Source organism: Phascolarctos cinereus, unplaced genomic scaffold (assembly GCF_003287225.1).
Source record: "Phascolarctos cinereus isolate Bilbo 61053 unplaced genomic scaffold, phaCin_HiC Scaffold_3;HRSCAF=262, whole genome shotgun sequence".
NCBI classification, from domain to species: Eukaryota; Metazoa; Chordata; class Mammalia; order Diprotodontia; family Phascolarctidae; genus Phascolarctos; species Phascolarctos cinereus.
In genome coordinates, this window is record NW_027555736.1 from 174,452,509 (window position 1) to 174,472,097 (window position 19,589).

The 19,589-nt window shown below is 41.2% G+C and overlaps 2 protein-coding genes across 6 annotated transcripts in view; one reads left to right on the top strand and one right to left on the bottom strand.

Moving 5' to 3' along the window:
- The window catches only part of TEP1 (telomerase associated protein 1), a 53,471-nt gene extending 53,337 nt beyond the window's left edge, over positions 1-134 (bottom strand). The window contains 1 exon segment of the mRNA XM_078151306.1: positions 38-134. The gene's annotated coding sequence lies outside the window, so the exon portion shown is untranslated.
- Positions 1-19,589, top strand: part of LOC110216977 (uncharacterized) — a 56,102-nt gene that overhangs the window by 230 nt on the left and 36,283 nt on the right. For 2 of the 5 annotated variants that reach the window (XR_013485385.1, XM_078151307.1), the window contains exons 2-4: positions 13,598-13,741; positions 13,999-15,371; positions 15,899-16,129. Coding sequence is in view for 1 of the 5 variants with exons in the window: in XM_078151307.1 (XP_078007433.1) it covers positions 14,301-15,371; positions 15,899-16,129 (1,302 nt within the window). In the remaining 4 variants the exon portion in view is untranslated. Of the gene's footprint in view, positions 1-13,532; positions 13,742-13,998; positions 15,372-15,898; positions 16,130-19,589 lie in introns of those variants that run through there. The other 3 variants (XR_013485386.1, XR_013485388.1, XR_013485387.1) reach the window with 3 other exon arrangements.

A 19,589-nucleotide genomic window follows, 5' to 3' on the forward strand; every position in this document is an offset into this window, starting at 1 on the left:
GGGTGAGCCTGGGGGAGAACAGAGAAGAAGGACTTACTGAGACTTCAAGCCCAGGAGACACGGGGAGGGTCCTGCAAGCTTGCATGCCTGTGTGTCTCCTCCCCGGCAATGGCAAGTATGACTCAAAACTCCAGGCCTTTATGACTCCTGGGGAACCAAAGCCCCACTCACAACGGTTTGTGCGAGCTAGCTTTAAAGGGACAGCTACCCTCAGGCTCGATCCAGGAAGAATGAGCTCAAAGTAGCCCAAACACAGTGGCTTTGAGGGGCATTACTCTGTGCTCTGTGTGTGTATACATACATACATACACACACACATACACACACACATACATATATATACAGAGAGATTGCTTTGTATATATTTGTTTGCATGTTATCTCCCCCTTTAGACTGTAAACTCCTTGAGGGCAAGGACTGTCTTTTGCCTCTTTTGGCATAACCAGTGAGTATTAGCTAAGTGCCTGGCACAGGCTGTTGCTGTTCAGTCTTTTTCGCTGCCATGTACTCTTCATGACCCCATTTGAGGTTTTCTTGACAAAGCTGCTGGACTAGTTTGTCATTTCCTTCTCCAGTTCATTTTTCAAATGAGAAAACTGAGGCAAACAGGGTTAAGTGACTTGCCCAGGGTTACACAGCTAGTAAGTGTCAGAAGGCAGATTTGAACTTGGGAAGATGAGTCTTCCTGACTCCAGGCCTGACACTCTATCTACTGCACCACCTAGTTGCCCTGCCTGGCACATAGTATTCGCTTAATAAATATTTATTGGATTCAATTGAATTGGTTAGCAGTAATCATATAAATAATAACAACTCATATTTCTGAAGGGCTTTAAGGCTTATAAAGCACTTCCCTTACAATAGACCTAGGAGGAAGGATGTGCAAGTAATATCCCCATTTTATAAACGAGACTAGTGAAACAGAGAAGTTAAATGATTTACCCAGAGTCACATAGCTAATAAGTATTTACTCATTTTAGAAATGAGTATTTACTAAGAAGATAGAATAAGAGCAGCTGGTACAAAATATACCCCAATGTCTGTGACACTCTCACCCCCAACTACAAAGAGTCCAGGGGAAGGTGGAATCAAGCTGAGATGGAATATGTGTCACAGCTCTTGAACGCTGGAAGTCCTTCCCATCCCACCCCACTCCAATCCCCCAATTTTGGGGGATATTCAAGAAGTTCCTTTTAGGCATGGTGTAAGTCTCTTTGCTGGACGCATCCAGAACCATGCATCCAGTCTGTTCTTGACTCTTGATGCAAACATTGCCACCAGATGATCTAGGAATGTGAGTAGGGCACCCAAGGGAAAATGGCAGCTACCTCTACACTGGGGGAAAAGAAGAAGGGGCGATGCTAGGACACCAGTGGGAAGATGACAGATTCAACATCCTCTGGGCCCTTTAGAGCTGACAACGTTCTTCTCTAATCAGAAGCCAAGGACTTTCATCTCTTCCACTTCCATCATCCCTCACCCCCAAGTTCCTTCTAAACCAGGAGTGGGGAGCCTGTGGCCTTGAGGCCACACGTGGTCTTCTAAGTGCTTGGGTTCCGCCTTTTGCTTGAGTCCAAGTTTTGCAGAACAAATCATTTTTATTAAGGGGATTTGTTCTGTGAAGGTTGGATTCCATCAAATGGCTGCAATTTGAGGACCTAGAGGGCCACATGTGGCTTTAAGGCTGCAGATTCCCCACTCCTGTCCTAAACTGATCATTTATAGGCAATCCTTGAAATATGACCAAGTTTCTTTTACTTATCCAAACACAATTCTTGGTCATTGATATGAATCAGTTCAAAAGCTTAATTTAAGGCAGGGTTTCATAAACTTTTTTGTGTCAAAGACCCTTTTGACAGTCTGATGAAGCCTATGGACCCCTTCTTAAAATGTTTTTAAATAATTAAAGGAAATGCTATATTCAGTTGGAAGTTAGTATGATGTTTTTCCCCAAGTTCATGAATCCTGTGAAACCTACTTCCCTGGTCTGAGGCCTATAAATGATTAAAATATGTTATCATCTTGTTAAAGTATAAATAGTCAGAATGGGATGGGGTGGTTTTGACTCCATCCTCACAGTAGTATCATGAATTTAGAGACAGATAGGACCTTAAATGTCATCCAATCCAATGCTTTCATTTTAGAGATGAAGAAACTAAACACCAAAGATAGGAAGTGAACCCTGGCTAGAAGAGACAAAACTAGAGAGGAAAAACCCATAAGGAAAAGGAATCCCCAGTAAGAGAGAACTCACTGAAGATTGTAATTTTCTGAAGATTTTCCTGGAGGAAGCCAAACTGGATTTCTCTTCTCTTCTCTGTCATGCCAAACTTTTACCCAGGTGCCCAAATATTTCTCTAAGAAAATTTTTTCCGGGGCAGCTAGGTGGCGCAGTGAATAGAGCTCTGGCCTTGGAGTCAGAAGGACCTGAATTCAAATCCAGCCTCAGACACTTACCACTTACTAGCTGTGTGACCTTGGGCAAGTCACTTAACCCCAATCTCTTCACCAAAAAGCAAAAATGGAAAGGTTCTCTCTAAGAAAAATTTTTCCATCATTGACAGGAAAGATGTCTCAACTTCCCTCATGAGGTTTAGAAAACATCTGGAATGTTACATGAAAGAAGAAAAGAAAAAAATGGAGTTGATAAGGAAATGTATAAAAAGAACAATATAGCCTATGGACAAGATTCCATCTTTCCCCAGAATGGGCTCCACTGCAAACTCTCTCTTGAGTCATTGCCAGTGCTTTTCTATGGAGGTGCCAAGTACACCCACAGGCCTTGGAACAGAAAACTGACAAGTCACTTTGGGGAAGACCTAACTTGATGCTATCCATAATATCTAACAACAAAGGTTCTGAAACTGTTCCTGTGCACAGTAAATATGCCCGCACTTCCCCAACTGCTGCTACTGGTTGCCTTTTTTCTTTTCTACCTTTACTTTGGGGGACAATATATTCTTGAGGAGAGAAGTCTCAATCATAAGTCTCCTGTTTCAGGTAGGATGGGTTTAACTGTGCAAAGGTACAAAGCCCTGGTTCAGCTTGATGGTCAAAGAACTGCCTTTGGCTTATCCCCTTGTGACCAAGGGTGATTGATTGTCACAGAATCATACAATTAGAGTTGGAAGGGAACTTAGAGGCCATTAAGTCCAACCCCCTCATTTTGCAGATGAGGAAAACAGAGACAGAAAATTATATAATTTGACCACGGTCATACAACTAATAAGTGTCTAAGTGGGATTTAAATACCAGTCTTTCTGACTCCAAATCCAAGACCATATTCATTCTACCACACTCCTTAATTCATCAGGCTTGCTCCCATAGCCACTAGATCCAATCATCCCCACAGGCCTTGGAACATTTGCTTTCCAGTTCATCCCAAAGTTCAGCTAACTCCAGATATAAGGAAAACTGAATTTTGGATAGAGGAAATCAGGTCAAGTGGCTTCTACCTTGTGCTCCTTACCATTGTCAATACAGGCTAAAAGCCACCAGAGTGATGGGTTAGACATCAGGAGTAGATGTTATCCGTGAAAAGATTGTCATCCTAGAAGTATTAAAAGAAGTTTGGAGCCATCTTCAGGTCATCCTCCACCATCACAACTGCCTGCCATGTGAAGACACTGATGATCTGCTTGGGTTCCAGTAGATGCAACAGACAATTTTGTAAAAAGCCTTGAAATTTTGGCGTTCAGTTGGGATAAGTATGGCAATAACGTCAGAATGTTTGATGTGCAGGATGGAATTGCAATATGAGCCTGACTCACAATAATGAAGAAATGCTCAGCTAAGAGCTGGTAATGAAGAAGGTTATAATGGCTAAGGATTGTGCTGGAGTCTTAAGACAAGGAGGACAGATGATGTGGAGCTAGGTGGCAGCAGATAGAGTACCATGCCTGAAGACAGGAAGAGCTGGCTTCAAATCCAGCCTCAGGCACTTACTACCTGTGTGACCCTGGGCAAGTCACTTAATCCTGTTTGCCTCAGTTTTGGACCCTATGAAATAAGCCAGAGAAGGAAATGGCAAACCGCTCCAGTATCTTTGCCAAGAAAACCCTAAATGGGGTCATGAAGAGTTGCGCACAACTGAAAACTACCAAACAACAACATAGTTAAATTTCCCACCCATCCCACCTCCCCATACCCAATGAAAAGAAAGAACCCCTATATCACATGAGCACAATAAAGCACATGTTCCCCTAGTGAATATACTTCTTAGAATTCTCCTGCAGTGCAATGGGATATTTCACTAGAGACCTTCAAGCAAAGTCTAGATGACCGTTTGTTGGATATGTAATTGAGCAGATTCTTGTTCAAGTACAGGGGAACTAGATGCTCTCTGAGATGCTTCTACCCCTAAATCCAGAGGCAGATAGGTGGTGCAGTGGATAGAGTGCTGGACCTGAAGTCATGAGGATGAGTTCAAATATGGCCTCAGATACTTGATAGCTGTGGATTCCTGGACAAAGATCACACAAGTTATCACACATAACCTCTGCTTGCCTCAGTTTCCTCAACTGTAAAACAGGGATAATAATAGTGCCTACTTCCCAGGGCTGTAGTGAGGACCAAATAACATAAATGCATGCTGTATAAATAGCCTGACTATAGCATGCCAAAAATGTCCATGTGGTTTTCTTGGCAAAGATACTGGAGTGGTTTGCCACTTCCTTCTTCAGTAGATTCAGACCAACTGGTTAAGTGACTTGCCTAGGTCACCAGCCAGTAAGTGCCTATAAATGTTAGCTAATAATAATAGCTATTATTATCATTACTACTACTACTATTATTATCTAAATCATGTGGTCCTACTCACGATCTTCCTGTTTGCTTTTCTAGTTTTTCAGATGAGATGGAGAATTTCCAAGTGACATATTCCCATTTGTATCCAGGGGATCATGGACAAAACAAGGGGAAATCATAGGAAGAGTAGTAGGGAAAATATTCTTCCCCTGAAGTTCACCAGCCCTAGATGAGTCACAGTAGCTCCTAGCCTAGGAACTTAGGATAGATCAAGATCACCTCTGCCATGCAGGTCTCTGGCCACAGTGGCCTCAGTGGCCCTGTCATTTTCGTGAAAGTGAAGCAATCCAGATAACCCAATCAGATCTTGGGTAGTAACAAGAGTTGTGTAGATGGGGTGGCTTAGGAGGTCAAAGAAGGAAGAGATTCATTTTCTATTTGGGGGAAAGGGAGTGCTATGAGTGTAGGTGGGAATCAGGGAAGGCTTCATGGGGGAAGTGAAGTGATATAAGCATTCAACAGGTACTTAGGTATGTCAGGCAAAAGCAGTCTGGTCAGATAGGACACTTCACTTAGAATGAGGAAAAGACATGGAAACAGCCACAGTGGCTATTGAATCAAGGATAAATGTAATCACTAAGTAACTAAAGGAATTTTTGTTGTTTAGTTGATTAGTCATGCCCAACTATAGTTTGCCAATACTGTCCGTGGGGTTCTCTTGGCAAAGATGAAGGACTGGCTTGCCATTTCCTTCTCCAGTAGATTAAAGCAAACAAATTAAGTGATTTGCCTGGGTCACGCAGCTAGTAAGTGCCTGAGGCCATCTTGGAACTCAGGTCTTCCTGACTTTAGGCCCAGCACTCTATCTGCTCAGCCACCTAGCTGCCTCCTCAAAAAGGGATTTTGTTGATCTTCAGTAGTGTCCGACTCTTTGTGACCCCATTTTGGGTTTTTTTTGGCAAAGATACTGGAATGGGTTGCCATTTCCTTCTCGAGCTCATTTTACAAATGAAGAAACTGAGGCAAATAGGATTAAGTGACTTGCCTAGGATCACCTAGCTAGTGTCTGAGGCCAGATTTGAATTCAGGAAGACGAGTCTTTCTGATTCCAGGTCATGAACAGTGCCCTGCGCTTCCTAGCTGCCCCAAATAAGGATTACCAGGCCATTACCAAGAGCTATGCCTTATTCTTATCTAACTTACTCAGGACCGGTTGATACAATGTGCTTAAGTCTACTACATTTGTAAAGGGCTCCCTCTGGTCTGAATATAAAACAACATTAACAATAATGATAGCTAGCATTTACATAGCCCTTTAGGGTTTGGGAAACACTTTTACAGATATTATTTCATTATATCCTCACAACAACCTTAGGCAGGTGCTATTATTAACTTCATTTTACAGATGAGGAAATTGAGTTTAAGTGACTTGCCCACATCACACAACTAATAAATATCTGTGACCAAATTTGAGCTCAGGTTTTCCTAATTTCAGGACTAGCACTCTATCTGTTGTACCACCTAGCAGCCTCGACAAGACAGTTTAAGGCCTAAGAAACCATTCAAGTCAGTCTGTAAATGTGGCAGTGATGAACAGCTCTGGGACAGAATATCCCAGATTGGGACAAAGGGGACCTGGGTGGCTTTGTTACTGACTAGTACTTGTTCTCACTGTATAGTTTATTTTAACATTAGCATCTAACTAGGTAATTCCTTTGTGGGTATAGCTGTGGCTCTCTTTCTTAAAACCCTAAAGATACAGGCATTTAAGGCATATGAGACAAGTTGAACGAACACTTCAGACAGAGAAAATCTAGGACATATTGAGGAAATGTTGAGGAGCCTGGTTTGGTTAGAGCAGTGAGATGAGGCTCGTAAAAATGGAGGGCTTTAAATGCTAGATTAAGGAATTCAGTCTATTATTTTATAGGCAGTAGATAGACATTGAATATTTTTGTGTGGGAAGTGAGGTGATCAGTTGTGCCTTAGGAAGATTTATTTGATAGGAGAATATAGGATTGTTTAGAAAAGGAAGAAAATGAAGACAACAAGTATGAAAGCTATTGTAATAGAAGTATTTTGGAAGTAGAATCAATGAGATTTGAGGGCTAATTGGAGAGAGGTTAGGAAGATCATAGGTGACTTTGGAAAACAGTTTCAATTTGAGTGGGAGGGTTAAAAGCTAAGTACTGGTAAGGAAAGGAAGGAAGTAACTTCGGGCCGTTCTTGCTTTACATAAATTGGCATTATGCAAATTCAATTTTACTTAAAGAGTTCTGAAAGAAATTTCAGCCAACTACCAGTGATCAAGGGTATGTGCAGTGGGAGAGGAGGAGGCAACATACTGCACACTTAGGTTCACTGTATAATACTGTGTATACATTATCATTAACTTTACCTTTCATTTCAAAATTCTGTTTATTATCATGGTACAGTATTTAATATGTCTGCATTTTAGTATATTTCATGACTTGAATACAGGTATTTTTTTGTGCATGCCTTTGTTATATAGTCTAAGTAAGGAGCAAACTCTAAACCCTAAATCTGAATCAGATTCCCCAATTCTGACTCCAACCCTTTGACTCCAACTCTGTCCCTGCCTCCTAATCAACTTCAACCCCAACCCTCTGTGAGAGATGAGTGAAGTCTACTCAAGGGTTAAGAAATAGGGGGAACAAACAACTTGAAATGCAAGTTCATCTCGGGTGGTGCCCCAGCACATCCTCCTCTGCTTGACCTTTTCCCCCTTTCACACCCTGACTTTGTAAGCAATTGTTAAAACTCTTTATCTGGACAAAGCAGGCAGAATTCTGTTGTTCCTAGGCAAATCTTTTAGAATAGATCTTGCACCCTACTTACTGACCCAATCAGGAGTAGGGGGAATGTAGGTAAGGGAAGGGGGTTTGGGGTCTCAAAACTGTATGTAATCTTTGTTCCCTGTGTGAGAGATGATGTCTCAGAAGTGAAGCCACCTCCAAGGATCAATAGTTCTTGTTAATGGTTCTTGTATTGCTGACCTTGTAAAATCATGCTTTCAAAACCCTCCCCCTGCTCAGACCCTGTTTTTAAGTCAAAACTTCTGGACTTTTCACGTAGCAGAAAGAATAGCCCTACCCGCAACCTAAACTGCTACTGGGGAAGATTTCCCTGAATAGATTGTGCCCCCTGAAGCACAGCCAATGGGATAAGGGGAAGGGGGTTAGGGAGGGGGAACTCGCTTTAGGGTATAAAAAGACCTTGCTTTCTGTAACCAATTCGTACTCCCTGCCGGGCGTCATTAGTTCGACTAGGGGCAGTATCCTTGCTCATGAGAAAGTAATAAACTCCTTTCTGCTTTCGAGGTATCTAAGTCTTTGTCTTGAATTTTGAGTAGTGGTCTCTATCCCACACACCTCTGACTCTAACCCTAACCCTAAATTTGCCTTATTTTCGTTATATGAAAATGCTTTAGGTAGAGGCCCTTGGAATTGTCCACTTGCATAAAGCAAGAAGTGTCTTCCTTGATCTTTTTTCTGGGAGGGGAAAGAGAGAGATGGGATTGTAGCTCAAGGGAGTAGCTGAGTTGATCAATTCAATAATCACATTAAGTGGCTACTAAAAATCCTAGGCTCTACAGATAGAAATTAAAAAAACAAACAACCCCCCCCCAACCAACAAAGCAGGGAGGTTCCATGTAAATGAAGGTGGGTGCTTGGAGATGAGCATAACTTGTATGCAGATAAATAGAAAGAGGAGGCAATTACCAAATGGCAAAGGTGATTAGCAGATAATATTTTGGGAATATTTGAGGACAAAGAGAACTCTGTTAGGGTTGAGAAAAGGGGGAAAGGCTGGGAATAATGGAGAGTATTGGCAGATGGGCAAAGAGAAGGAACCGTGGAGGTGAGGGGAAGCTTAAAAGAAGAGATAGGCGAAGGTTAAAAGTGTGAGTTAAGTGATTGAAGGATTGAGGTTCCCAGAAGAGATAGGAATAAAACAAGGTCATAAGTGATAGAGATAGCCTTAGAAAGGAGATGTGACAGCTTTCCTCTGAGACCAGAAAGAAGAAAGGATGGCTGAAACTAGACTTTTGAGAGTGATGGAGGAAAGCTGAGAAAGCTCACATCAGATAGCCTTGACTTCTCCACATGAGAAAACAGTCTTATGTTGAGAGTGGAAAGGGTGGGGTATACGATTGGTGGCTTGAAGGAAAGTAGAAATACAGTTTGAAAAAGCTGTTGTGAGAAGCCACTTAACCTGTCTTGCTTTAGTTTCATCATCTGTAAAATGATAATAATAATACCCACCAAACAATGTTGTTGTGAGGTAACACTTGTAAAGTGCATCACAAATCTTAAAGGGCTATATAAATGCTAGTGTTAATCATGAGAACAAACCCCAAAATCTGAAATAGTTTTAGAAGGAAATTAGGTCATTTGGCAGGGGAAGAAAGCCAGAAGAATTCCCTCCTCAGTCTCTTTGAAGTTTATATTATATATGGTTTCAGAGAAGAGTATCAGCATGAAGATTGCATGTAGCAATTGCTTGAGATGTAAGCATAAACATTCAAATTTGGGGAACCCCCAAAACAAGCACTGGGTAGACTCTAATACCTGGGAGAGATCCAAGCATTCCCTGCAGCAATCCTGCTTTCTTGGAAGCATCCCTAAGGTCAGCCAATTTCTAGCCACATCCAGGTAGGTTCAAATAACATTGAGAATAAGGTTTTCTGGAAAATATGTAAGAAAAGATTTCCCTACACTACCTATATTCTAGTTATCATGATACTAGGAAGGATTACAGAGTAACAGTGAGCTTTAATAGCATGAATTAGCAGGGAATATAATTGTCAAGGTCTTGTAATTTATTCTACCCATTCTTATTGTATTCAGGTTAGTGGAGAGAAAGCAGCTCTGTTTCCCTTCTTCCCCTCCTTCCCCACCTAGCCCTCAGTTACTACTTTTCTTCTCTTTTATCCCCAGTTCTACCTCTTCCAATCCTCTCTCAATGATTGTCATCTCTTCTTTACTCCACCCCACCCTCATTTTATATATGTAGATATTATCATATAACATATTTATTATATATGTATTTATATATATGTATATATATATGTATATATATATACACACACACACACACACATATATATATATATATATATATATATATTTCCTATAACCATCCCCATTTGCTCTTCTTTGTCCATCCACAGTAATTTCATATCACCTGAGGGAGAGGGCACTGACCAGTGGGGGACAGGCAAGGCTTCTCATAAGAGATGATAACCTGAGTTGAGTCTTGAAGGAAAAGGATTCTAAGCTGAAGAGATGAGGATGGAGGGCATTTCAGGAATGGTGGGTGAGGAAGGAGGGAGAAAAGTTTATGCAAAGCCAAGAAGGGACATAGAATGCTAAGTCCAGGGAACAGTTTAAGTAGGCCAGTTTGACTGAAATATAGAGTACGTTAAGGGGACTAATAATGGATACGTTAGGAAAAACATGATGGAGCCAAACTGTTGAGAGCTTTAAATTCCAGAATGTTTTTATTTTATTCCAGAGGTAATAGGGAGCCACTGAAGATTTTTGAGCAGAGGAGTGACATGGTCAGAGTACAGTAGATTTAGTCAGAGGATGTGGGTTCAAATCTCACTTCTGTCATTTACTTCTAATGTGGCTTTGTGTAAGTTATTTAACCTCTCTGGGCTTCAGTTTCCTTATCTGTAAAATAAAGGACCCTCATTTGATTTGGGAGTCATCTGTAGGTTATGAAGAATAAAGGTGAATTGTACTTACTTGCAGCCTATATGATGTGGTCTTACTTCAGTTTTTTATGTGTATAAAGATGACATATGAACTAAGGAAACAGATGAGATCACCAAAGGAGAGGTTGTAGAGAAAAAAAGGTGCAGCATAGAGCCTTAAGAAGTACCCATCCTTAAACGGTAGGAGATGGATGATAATCTAGCAAAAGAGAATGTAGAGGGATTTAACAGATAGAAGGGCAATAGTAATAGCTGGCATTTATATAGGGCTTTACAAATATCTTAATTTATCCTCATAACAACCCTGAGAGGTAGGTTCTAGTATTAGCCCCCTTTTACAGCTGAGGAAACCAAGGGTTAATTGATTTCCTCAGGTTCACACAGCTAGTTAAGTACCTGAGGCAGGATTTGAACTCAGATTTTCCTGATTCCAAGTCTAGTGCTCTATCCACTTACCTAGTGGTAAGGAGGCCAAGGGAGTAAAGAATATCTCTAAGGATGAGATGATTTACAGTGTCAAAATCAGAAGATATATCAAGTGGGAAGGAAAATGAGAAAAGGACATTGGATTTAGTAGTAGAGGTCATTAGTAATTTTAGAGAGAGAAGTTTCAGGAGAACAATGGGGTTGGAAGCCAGGTTATAAGCAGCTGAAAAGTAAGTGGATGATGACATTGGAGGCAATGAAGTATGGATAACTTTTTGAAAAGTGTGGATAATTTAAAAATATCTTTACAACTTTTAAAAGTAATTACTATGATCTCCAAATTAAGAAGAAGCGTTGGAGCCAGCACAAGCCTTGTTTTTCTGATAGTAGAGGTGTTCAGAGAATGCCTCTTAGTCTAGGCACAGCAAAGAAGAGCACTCCAGGAAGAAAGGTGAGTGAAAAGGATGAGGGGAGGATCTGGAACCCAGTGGTTTCAGGAATGCCCCCAACAGGGTTATTGGGTCATATTTTAACTCTAGCCTGAAGCAACATATGACTTTCCAGGGTTGGTAGTGTTCTTTGAAAATTATTCACAAGATCATAGATGTGAAGTTAAAAGGGGGCTTCAGAGGTCTTTTAGTTTCAACTTCTTTTAGTTGCATAAATTGAGACCCAGAGACATTAAGCAAAAAAGACACCCAAAAACTTGTCCAATATCATACAGGGTGCAAACAGATGAGGTGGGATTTGAATCCAGATCCCTGGACTCTAAATCAATCCCACTCCACACTGTACTCTGCTACTTTTCTCCCTACAGACAGGAAGACAGGTGAGAGAATGGTTGGATTGGTCACTAGGCTACACTGAGATCCCTTGTTTGAACTCTCTTGATTCCTATCAAAGCTCCCAGCCCACATTTGTGATACTTTGTTCCCTTTCTCAGTTTTTCCCCTTCCTAAAGTATTTATTTTTCCTTTTCACTGAGACTCTCTGCTCACTCCATGTTCTATTGCCCTTTATTATTTACCTTTACTATATGTTCCTGCTACCACCTTTCCTTCTCTTCCCAGGCCTCTCATTATTAAATGAGATAATATTTGTAAAGCACTTGGCACAATGCCTGGCACAAAGTTGGTATTTAATAAATGTTTGTTTCCTTTCCCTCCATTCCTTTCCTTCCATTTCTTCTTTTGAATTTTTTTTCCCTTTCTTCTTAAAAGTATAAATCTAACTCTATTACTCCCCTACTCAGTAAACTCCAGTGGCTCACTACCTCCTCCAGGATCAACTATAAAATCCTCCATTTGGCATCCAAAACCCTTCATAACCTACTCCCCTCCTTTTCAGCTTTCTTGCACCTTCCTCTCTGTCCCTCTTTAAACAAGGTACTCCATCTCTTGACTTGCACTGATTGTCCCTGGAGAGCTTAGAATGTTCTCTCTCCTCATTTATTCCTCTTGGTTGGCTTCTTCAGTTTCTTTCAAGTCCCAGCTAAAAATCTTATGTTTTACAGGAAGACTTTCTCAGTCCTCCTGATTACTAGTACCTTCCCTCTGTGGATTATTTCCGATTTATCTTTTTTATAGCTCTTTTGGATATAGTTGTTTGCATGTTGTCTCCCTGTGAGACTGTAATCTTCCTGAGAGAAGGGACTGTCTTCTGCCTTTTTTTCCTAAGTCCAGTCAGTGCTTGGCATATAGCAAGAGCTTAATAAGTGTGATTGACCAACTGATCTGCCCTTAGATCTGTCACCATAGATTTATGACTTAAATCTATGACCACAGATTTATATCTGGAAGGGCTCTCAGAAGCCCTAGTCCAACTCCCTCATTGTATAGATAAAAAACAGAGACTCAAAGAGATTACTTAAACTCTTGTCCAGTTCACACAGATGATGTAGTTATCAAAGACAAAGATTTAAAAACAGGTCTTCTGATTCCCAAACCTGTGGTCTTTCTGTTATATCACACACTGCCTCCTTTATTATGCCATTATACTACACTACTACACATGTTTTCAGGACACCTCTGGACTGGGGGTGGGGATGTGTGTGGAGAAAGGATTGCCAAGTAAGTCTGACATTCTACTTCAATCTTAACTGCATCAAAATCTATCGTCTCATTTGGGGGACAGCGAAAAGACAACAGCTACTTACCATTTTCTATGGTAGTAGAACCTGTTGATACTTTGAAAATCATTATTCAGTTTTTCCTCAGTTTCTGCTCTTGCAGGTTAAATAAGCCCCCAAGTCCTTTAACATTTCCCCCATAAGCTCTATCCTTCTTTTTATTACTTTCTAGATTTTCCTTTAGTTTTCTCTTTCTCAGCTGCCACTAGATTGTTGCTCACTGAGCTGCCTGGGAAGAACATGAGGGCTAGGGTGTGATTCAGTTTCGTTTCTGAGAAAGTTAAAACACTGCTGGAATAGAAATTTTGGGAAGGAGTTCAATCTTAATTTTAAAGCTCCCAAATTTTCTGAGCTGTTTTCTCCTCACTTATTCTTATTCTCATTTCATCTTGAAAATGTTGAAGTTTGATAAGCTCATCTGTATATTTTTACATATATTTGCTTTTTAAACCCCACCTCTTGGGTTAAAGCCATTGAGTAAGTTTTAAGGAAATGAAACTGAAATAAAGTTTTCTAGTCTTTTAAGAGCTTGGCATGTTGATTGCTGATTGCAGGAACGTCTCTAAATTAAAGGAGAGAAAAAGAGTCATTTGGCAGAACATCCTGGACAGTCAGTAGGAGGGTCACAGGAATATCTATGCTGGGGAAAAGTAACTTCTGGTAAGAAAGAATGATGGAGGCAGTATCACTTTTGCTGGGTGAGTATGTGATTTTTTTTAATATTTAATTTTTTAAATAAAAGTACTATGGAATGTGTGTGACAGATTTGGTGGGGTTTTTTTTAAATCTCTGTTTCCAGTGTAATGAATTGCTCCCAGTGAGCTCAAAATACTGAATGAACCCCCTAACCACAGAGCCATCTAAAGAATGGTGAGATTATGTGACTGAATATGCTCTACTTCTGGGGCTCTTCTCTTTTTTTAAACTAATTTTTTTTCCCCTTTTATTCCTCCAGTCCCACTCCCACAACTTTAATTGATAGGGGACAACAGAGATGCATAGGAAGAGAGAGAGAAGCAAGGAAAGACACAAATCAAATTTTAACCTGGCCCAGCCCTGCTCCTTTCAGAATGCAAGCTGGTAAATTCACCTGAGGATTCTCTCTCACAGGGGTTGCTAATCACACAGCTATTATCAATATCAGGTTGTGATTATTTGTCTTACACAAAGTTCTTTTCTGAACTTTTCCAGCAAAGTTGGGGAATCTGATAGGTGGCTTTTGAATTTTGGACTAGAAGTAAAAAGGTTGGCTCAAACATGTCTGGATCTGTGACCTGCAATGGATATCATCTAAGAAGCTGCTATGAAAGAGTCTCAGATGATAAAGATCTAAAGGATCCCAGTTTCAGCTTGGAAACAGTCAAACTCTCTCGTGGTCCTCTCATGAGAGTCTCAGGGAGACACCCACAAGACTCTTCAGCATATAGCAGGGAAAGTAAAGATCGGATGACTCTGGATCACCTTCAGAGATATCCAAGCACAAATGAAACTCTGTATGTGACCCTTGAGGAGTTTCGTTTATGGAAGGTCCTACAGGGAACGCTGGATTTGTCTCTTTGGAAGGTAAAAGTTGGCTGGCAAATAGACCAGGACTCAGCAATCATTTTCTTCTTTGGTCCCCAGAAAGTGACTTTTAATGCCAAGATTGCCATCAGTAAACTGTTAATCCTTCTCAATTCCACTGTGAGAATGAATCCATCCCCTGGCCTGATTCAAGAGCGAAGAAGGATGAGTGGTTTCTTCCAGGTAGGAGATGACCTTAATCTCTATCTCTGGAAAGGAGAAGCTTCCACATTCCGAGCCTGTGTTACCATGAGCCTTAGCAGTGGGCCATTGGACAGACATAATGAAGTCAAAGCAGTGCCCAAGGTAAGGGTGCTGAGGCAGCATATCCTGAATGAGCGAGGTATACCCCAGGTGCTCCTACAAGTGGTGCTGTTATCCTCCTGGACTGGACCTAGCTCAAGGAGGAAGCCAGCTTCTATAGATGGAAGCCAGGAGCTGACAGCCAGTGCTGTCACTTTGGCACTGCAAGCTGCGTCCCGAGAGAAAAGTGCTTCTGTGGTGATCTACCCCACAGGTCCAGCAGCCCTAGCAAAGGGGATCGCTCTGGGAGTCAAGGCTTTTAAGAGCATTCAGCCCACAGGGAGCAGCCTGAAGAATCTGACAATTGCATCAAATGATAATGATTTTGTAGCTGAGTGTGAGGCGGAATGTTGCAGGTGGTGGCCCTGTGGAAAGGATCACCATGTCCTCCTTCCCTACATCATGAGCTCCTGGGAAGCTGTAATAACCCAGGTGGTGGTTGGAAGCCTCATTAGCCAGAAAGTAAGTGGTCACTATTGAGTCTAGTTCCGCTTAGATCAGTAGTCCAAATGCAGCCTTGGAAAGGGTCCGGGAATGATCAATAGTAATAATCAATTGGGCAGTGGGGATCTAGGGAAAGCTAAAAGAGCAATGGATAAAGAGAAAACTAAAGAACAGTAATAGTTCTGAAATATTCTAAGGGATTCAGAGGTTGTAACAACCTATTTTTTATCTCCTTTGAGAACAGAACAAAATAAAATAGGTTAGACACACAAGAAAGAGCATCTAGTCGGTGAAGACTATGAAACATGGAAAAGGTGACCAAGGAATACTATAGGCTTTCTTTCTGCAAGGATTTTTTAGAACATGAAGGATCCCTGTTTGGGCTAAGGGAAAGAGAAATGGAGGGCTCTGGCAACCTCAAGACTGAGGGAAAATGGTTTAGAATTCTATTACTTGATAGAAACTTTTTTAAAGAGGATATTTATCTTAATTTTTATTAGTTATTTCCATTCTTCTTTCTTCCTGGGATTTTCTTTTGTTCACAGACAGATGTGGTGGTTTTCCCTTGCATTCTGGAGCCCCACAATAGGAGTTGGGTCCAGGAGACATCTACCCAGGTCCAGGCAGCACTAGAGACCATTCTTGATGCCCAGGATCTCCTCCATGGAAACATCATCACCGTTCCTGCTTCCAAATTGCCTGGTCTGCATTGCCAGATCCTATATATCATCTGCCTAGATGCAAAATTAGTTCAACAGTGCCTAGAAGTCAGCAAGGTTTGGCCTAATGTTTGTTGGAATATGAATGAATTAAAAGGGATTTTATTAAGCATTTACTATGGGTAAAGTTGTTTCACAGGTAAACACACAGATAACACCATTTGTTGGGCAGGAGAATGTAAGAGGGCTCCTAACACTAGCAGGTGTTCTAGCACAGATTCGCTTTTGATCCAGTCAGACAGGAAGACAGCTTCAGAGGGGTTAAATAAGTTTACTTTATTCTAGTCTAGTCTTCTTAAAAGAGGGTTGCTGATAATGGGAGCACCAAATCCTACAGAATTCCGTAATCACTCTTCTCACAGGGGCAGGCGAGAATAAGAGTATAATTTCTCATCCCCTAAACCTCAGTGGGAGCCGGCTGAGACAAACACAGATTCCCCCTAAGCTTTGATGGGGGGCCAATCAGGCAAGTACATGCATTCCTCTATGCATTACCCAAATCCCAAAATGGGCTCCCCCCCCACTGACCGGCATCCGCTGGCCTTTTAAGGCAACAGACAAAGAAGGCATCTTGCCAACATTAAGCTTCCAGGTTAACTTTAGCATTATCGTCATGACGCAGCATAGCAGAGGCGCACATCATGTCATCTCTATATCTCACTGCATGAGCACAGTGGAGATATTTTCAACCATAATTGTTGGGAAATATTATCTAGGATCCTGGAACTATTATCTAAAAAGAATGACAAAATCTGCCTTACACACACTAAAATTCACCTCACTTACAAAAGCATTGTACTAAATGCTGGCCTTACAAATAGAAATAATAAGGCAGTCCTTGCTCTCAATTAACTCACATTCTAATGGTTTGGGAGACTACACATTTAGGAGGTTTCAGCTGCAAGTCAGATGGAAAGGTCCCATGGTCCTTAGGATACAGGAACAAAGCTGATGGTAATGCATTTTTTTAATGTCACTTCCACTGATAAAATCATACCAGTTTCTGATGTTTAGTTATTTTATAATGCCAAAGTCTTTGGAGGTGGGAACTTTCCTCTTGAAATCTTTAGTACTTGCAGGTGCTGAGGCCAGGCTATATAACTATAAAAGCAGTTGCCAGGGTGCATCTCCATAGGGTTGTTACTAGGATGACAGCTATAGGAGCTGGGCTAGAAGTAAAAACATGAATGATATGTACTGCCTTTACTGGTGCTCTTAGGTTTATCTGCCTGTCAGGGGAAATTAGTCAGTGGTTGGCGCTGGTGGTAATTGTGAGAAAGATGAACCTTATCAACAGTGATTACTCCTTTCCATGATGACTGTGGAGCTGAGGTGGAAATAGGGCCAGTGTTCTAGGGGTACTGGCTGCTATTTCCAAGGCTCTTGGGTTTAGGTCAGGGCTTAGGCTGGCTTACCTTTCCCATAGGTAGTGATTGGTTGGCAGTTAGTGGGGATGACTCAACCCTTGTCCAGTAGAGTTGCTTTTCTATGGGTCAAAAATGGATAATGGCTGAGGAGATTGAGCTGGAAGTAGGACTAGTGGTTTAGGGGCCACTTCTTGATGTCATGTACTGCTTATAAATTAATCTTTATCAAGCCAATATCACATTCTCAGTTTAAGACCCTTAGTTGTCTGAGGTAAAGGTGGGGACCTTTGGGGTATGATTTCTCTTTCTTGTCTTGCAACTTGGAGAGTACCCTTAAGCTTATCTACCTTCTAGAGAGGAGTCAGGTGAGCGGGATCTTATTGGAATGGACTGTCTTAAATCTCCCTTAATTCAGGGTTATTTCCAGTGTCTCTGAAATTGTATAAAATGATGAACTAGCTAATCAAGAAAGCTTTTCCCTCTATCTACTTGTTCCTTCCCTATTGTCTTCAAACATTCTTTCATATTTTTTTTTCACTTCAATCCTACCAATGCCTGGAGCTATAGTCCTTTTTTCTCTTTCTTCACCAAACTCCTAGAAAAAGCAGTCAACACTCATTGCCTCCATTTTATCTCTTCCCACTCAACACCTTGCAGCCTAGCTTCTGACTTCCTCATTCAACTGAAACTGCTCTCCCCAAAGTTACCAACAATCCAAAAAGCAAAACAAAACCCCAAAGCTACCAACAGCTAAATTGCTAAATCTTATGATCTTTTCCTCAATCACACAGTTTAGGATAGCCAGGAAGAAAAGTGGAGATAGGATTCTCTCTATGCTTCTAGTTTGTGGAACCCCAGGAAGGCTGATTTATCTAGATCATAGAGTGTTTGGAGAAGGGTAATGTATAAGAAAACGAGAGAATCTTGGTGATATGTCTAGCTTCAGTATGTGTCATTGGGTCTTGAGAGTAGGTCTTGGGGCAGCTAGGTGGCGCAATGGATAGAGCACCGGCCCTGAAGTCAGAAGGACCTGAGTTCAAATCCAGCCTCACACCAAACACTTGACACTTACTAGCTGTGTGGCCTTGGGCAAGTCACTTAACCCCAATTGCCTAAAAAAAAGAGAGAGAGAGAGAGAGAGAGAGAGAGTAGGTCTTGAGCCCCAGTCTTCTTGACTGAGCTTTCTGAGGCTGCTATCTATCCACTAGCCCATACTGGCTGTCAGGAATATTTCCCATTCCTGTTGATTCAAACATGTTCAAACATACTGACCCTATTCTGCAAAACTGGTGTAATGCTGGGTTTTTTGGATTTAGGAGTCAAAAGGCCTGGCTCCAAGCTATTTGCCAGCGGTGCAGATGTGGGAAAGTTGCAAACTACTCTAAATCTCAGTTTCCCAATTTTTAAAATGGAGATAATAAACCCTGAACTCTCCTGTCTACCTCATAGATTATTGTGTGGTGAGTATTTTGTAAACTGCAAAGCACCACAAATATGGGAGCTTCTTTTACTGTTTTGAATAATGTTTTTTCTAATCATCAACTAATGAAGTGGTATCAGTGATGAAAATGGACCAGTCCTACCTGTGGCTCCCTGCCCATTATCAGTCTGTTCTTCCTTTCTGTTTGCTTTGGTCCAGTCCACATTGGGGAAATAACTTCCCAAATACTTGATGTCTATTGGCATATTTGTCCTTTTATTGTGTGTGGGTTTTTTTTTTCTTTTGGCTAGGCAATGGGGTTAAGTGACTTGCCTAGGGTCACACAGCTAGTAAGTGTTATGTGTCTGGCGTCACATTTGAACTCAGGTCCTCCTGACTCTAGGACCGGTGCTCTATCCATTGCGCCACCTAGCTGCCCCTGTCCTTATATTGTTAATTTTCCACAGGTTTACATCTCATCTGTCCAACTAGATAATAAGCAAATTGGTATCTCTATCAGGTTAGGAACTTTATCTTATCTTTCTTTGTATCTACAGTATCTATCATTGTACCCTATACATTTTATAAGTGCATAATAAATATATATTAATTGAAAGGATGGGAGAAATGCAAAAATGTCTTGAACCTCAGGAGCAGACTAACCCAAGAAGTGCCTTTTCCTGGTGCATGCATAGGTCTGGCAACTTCCAATTCTATTTGTCTCTGATCC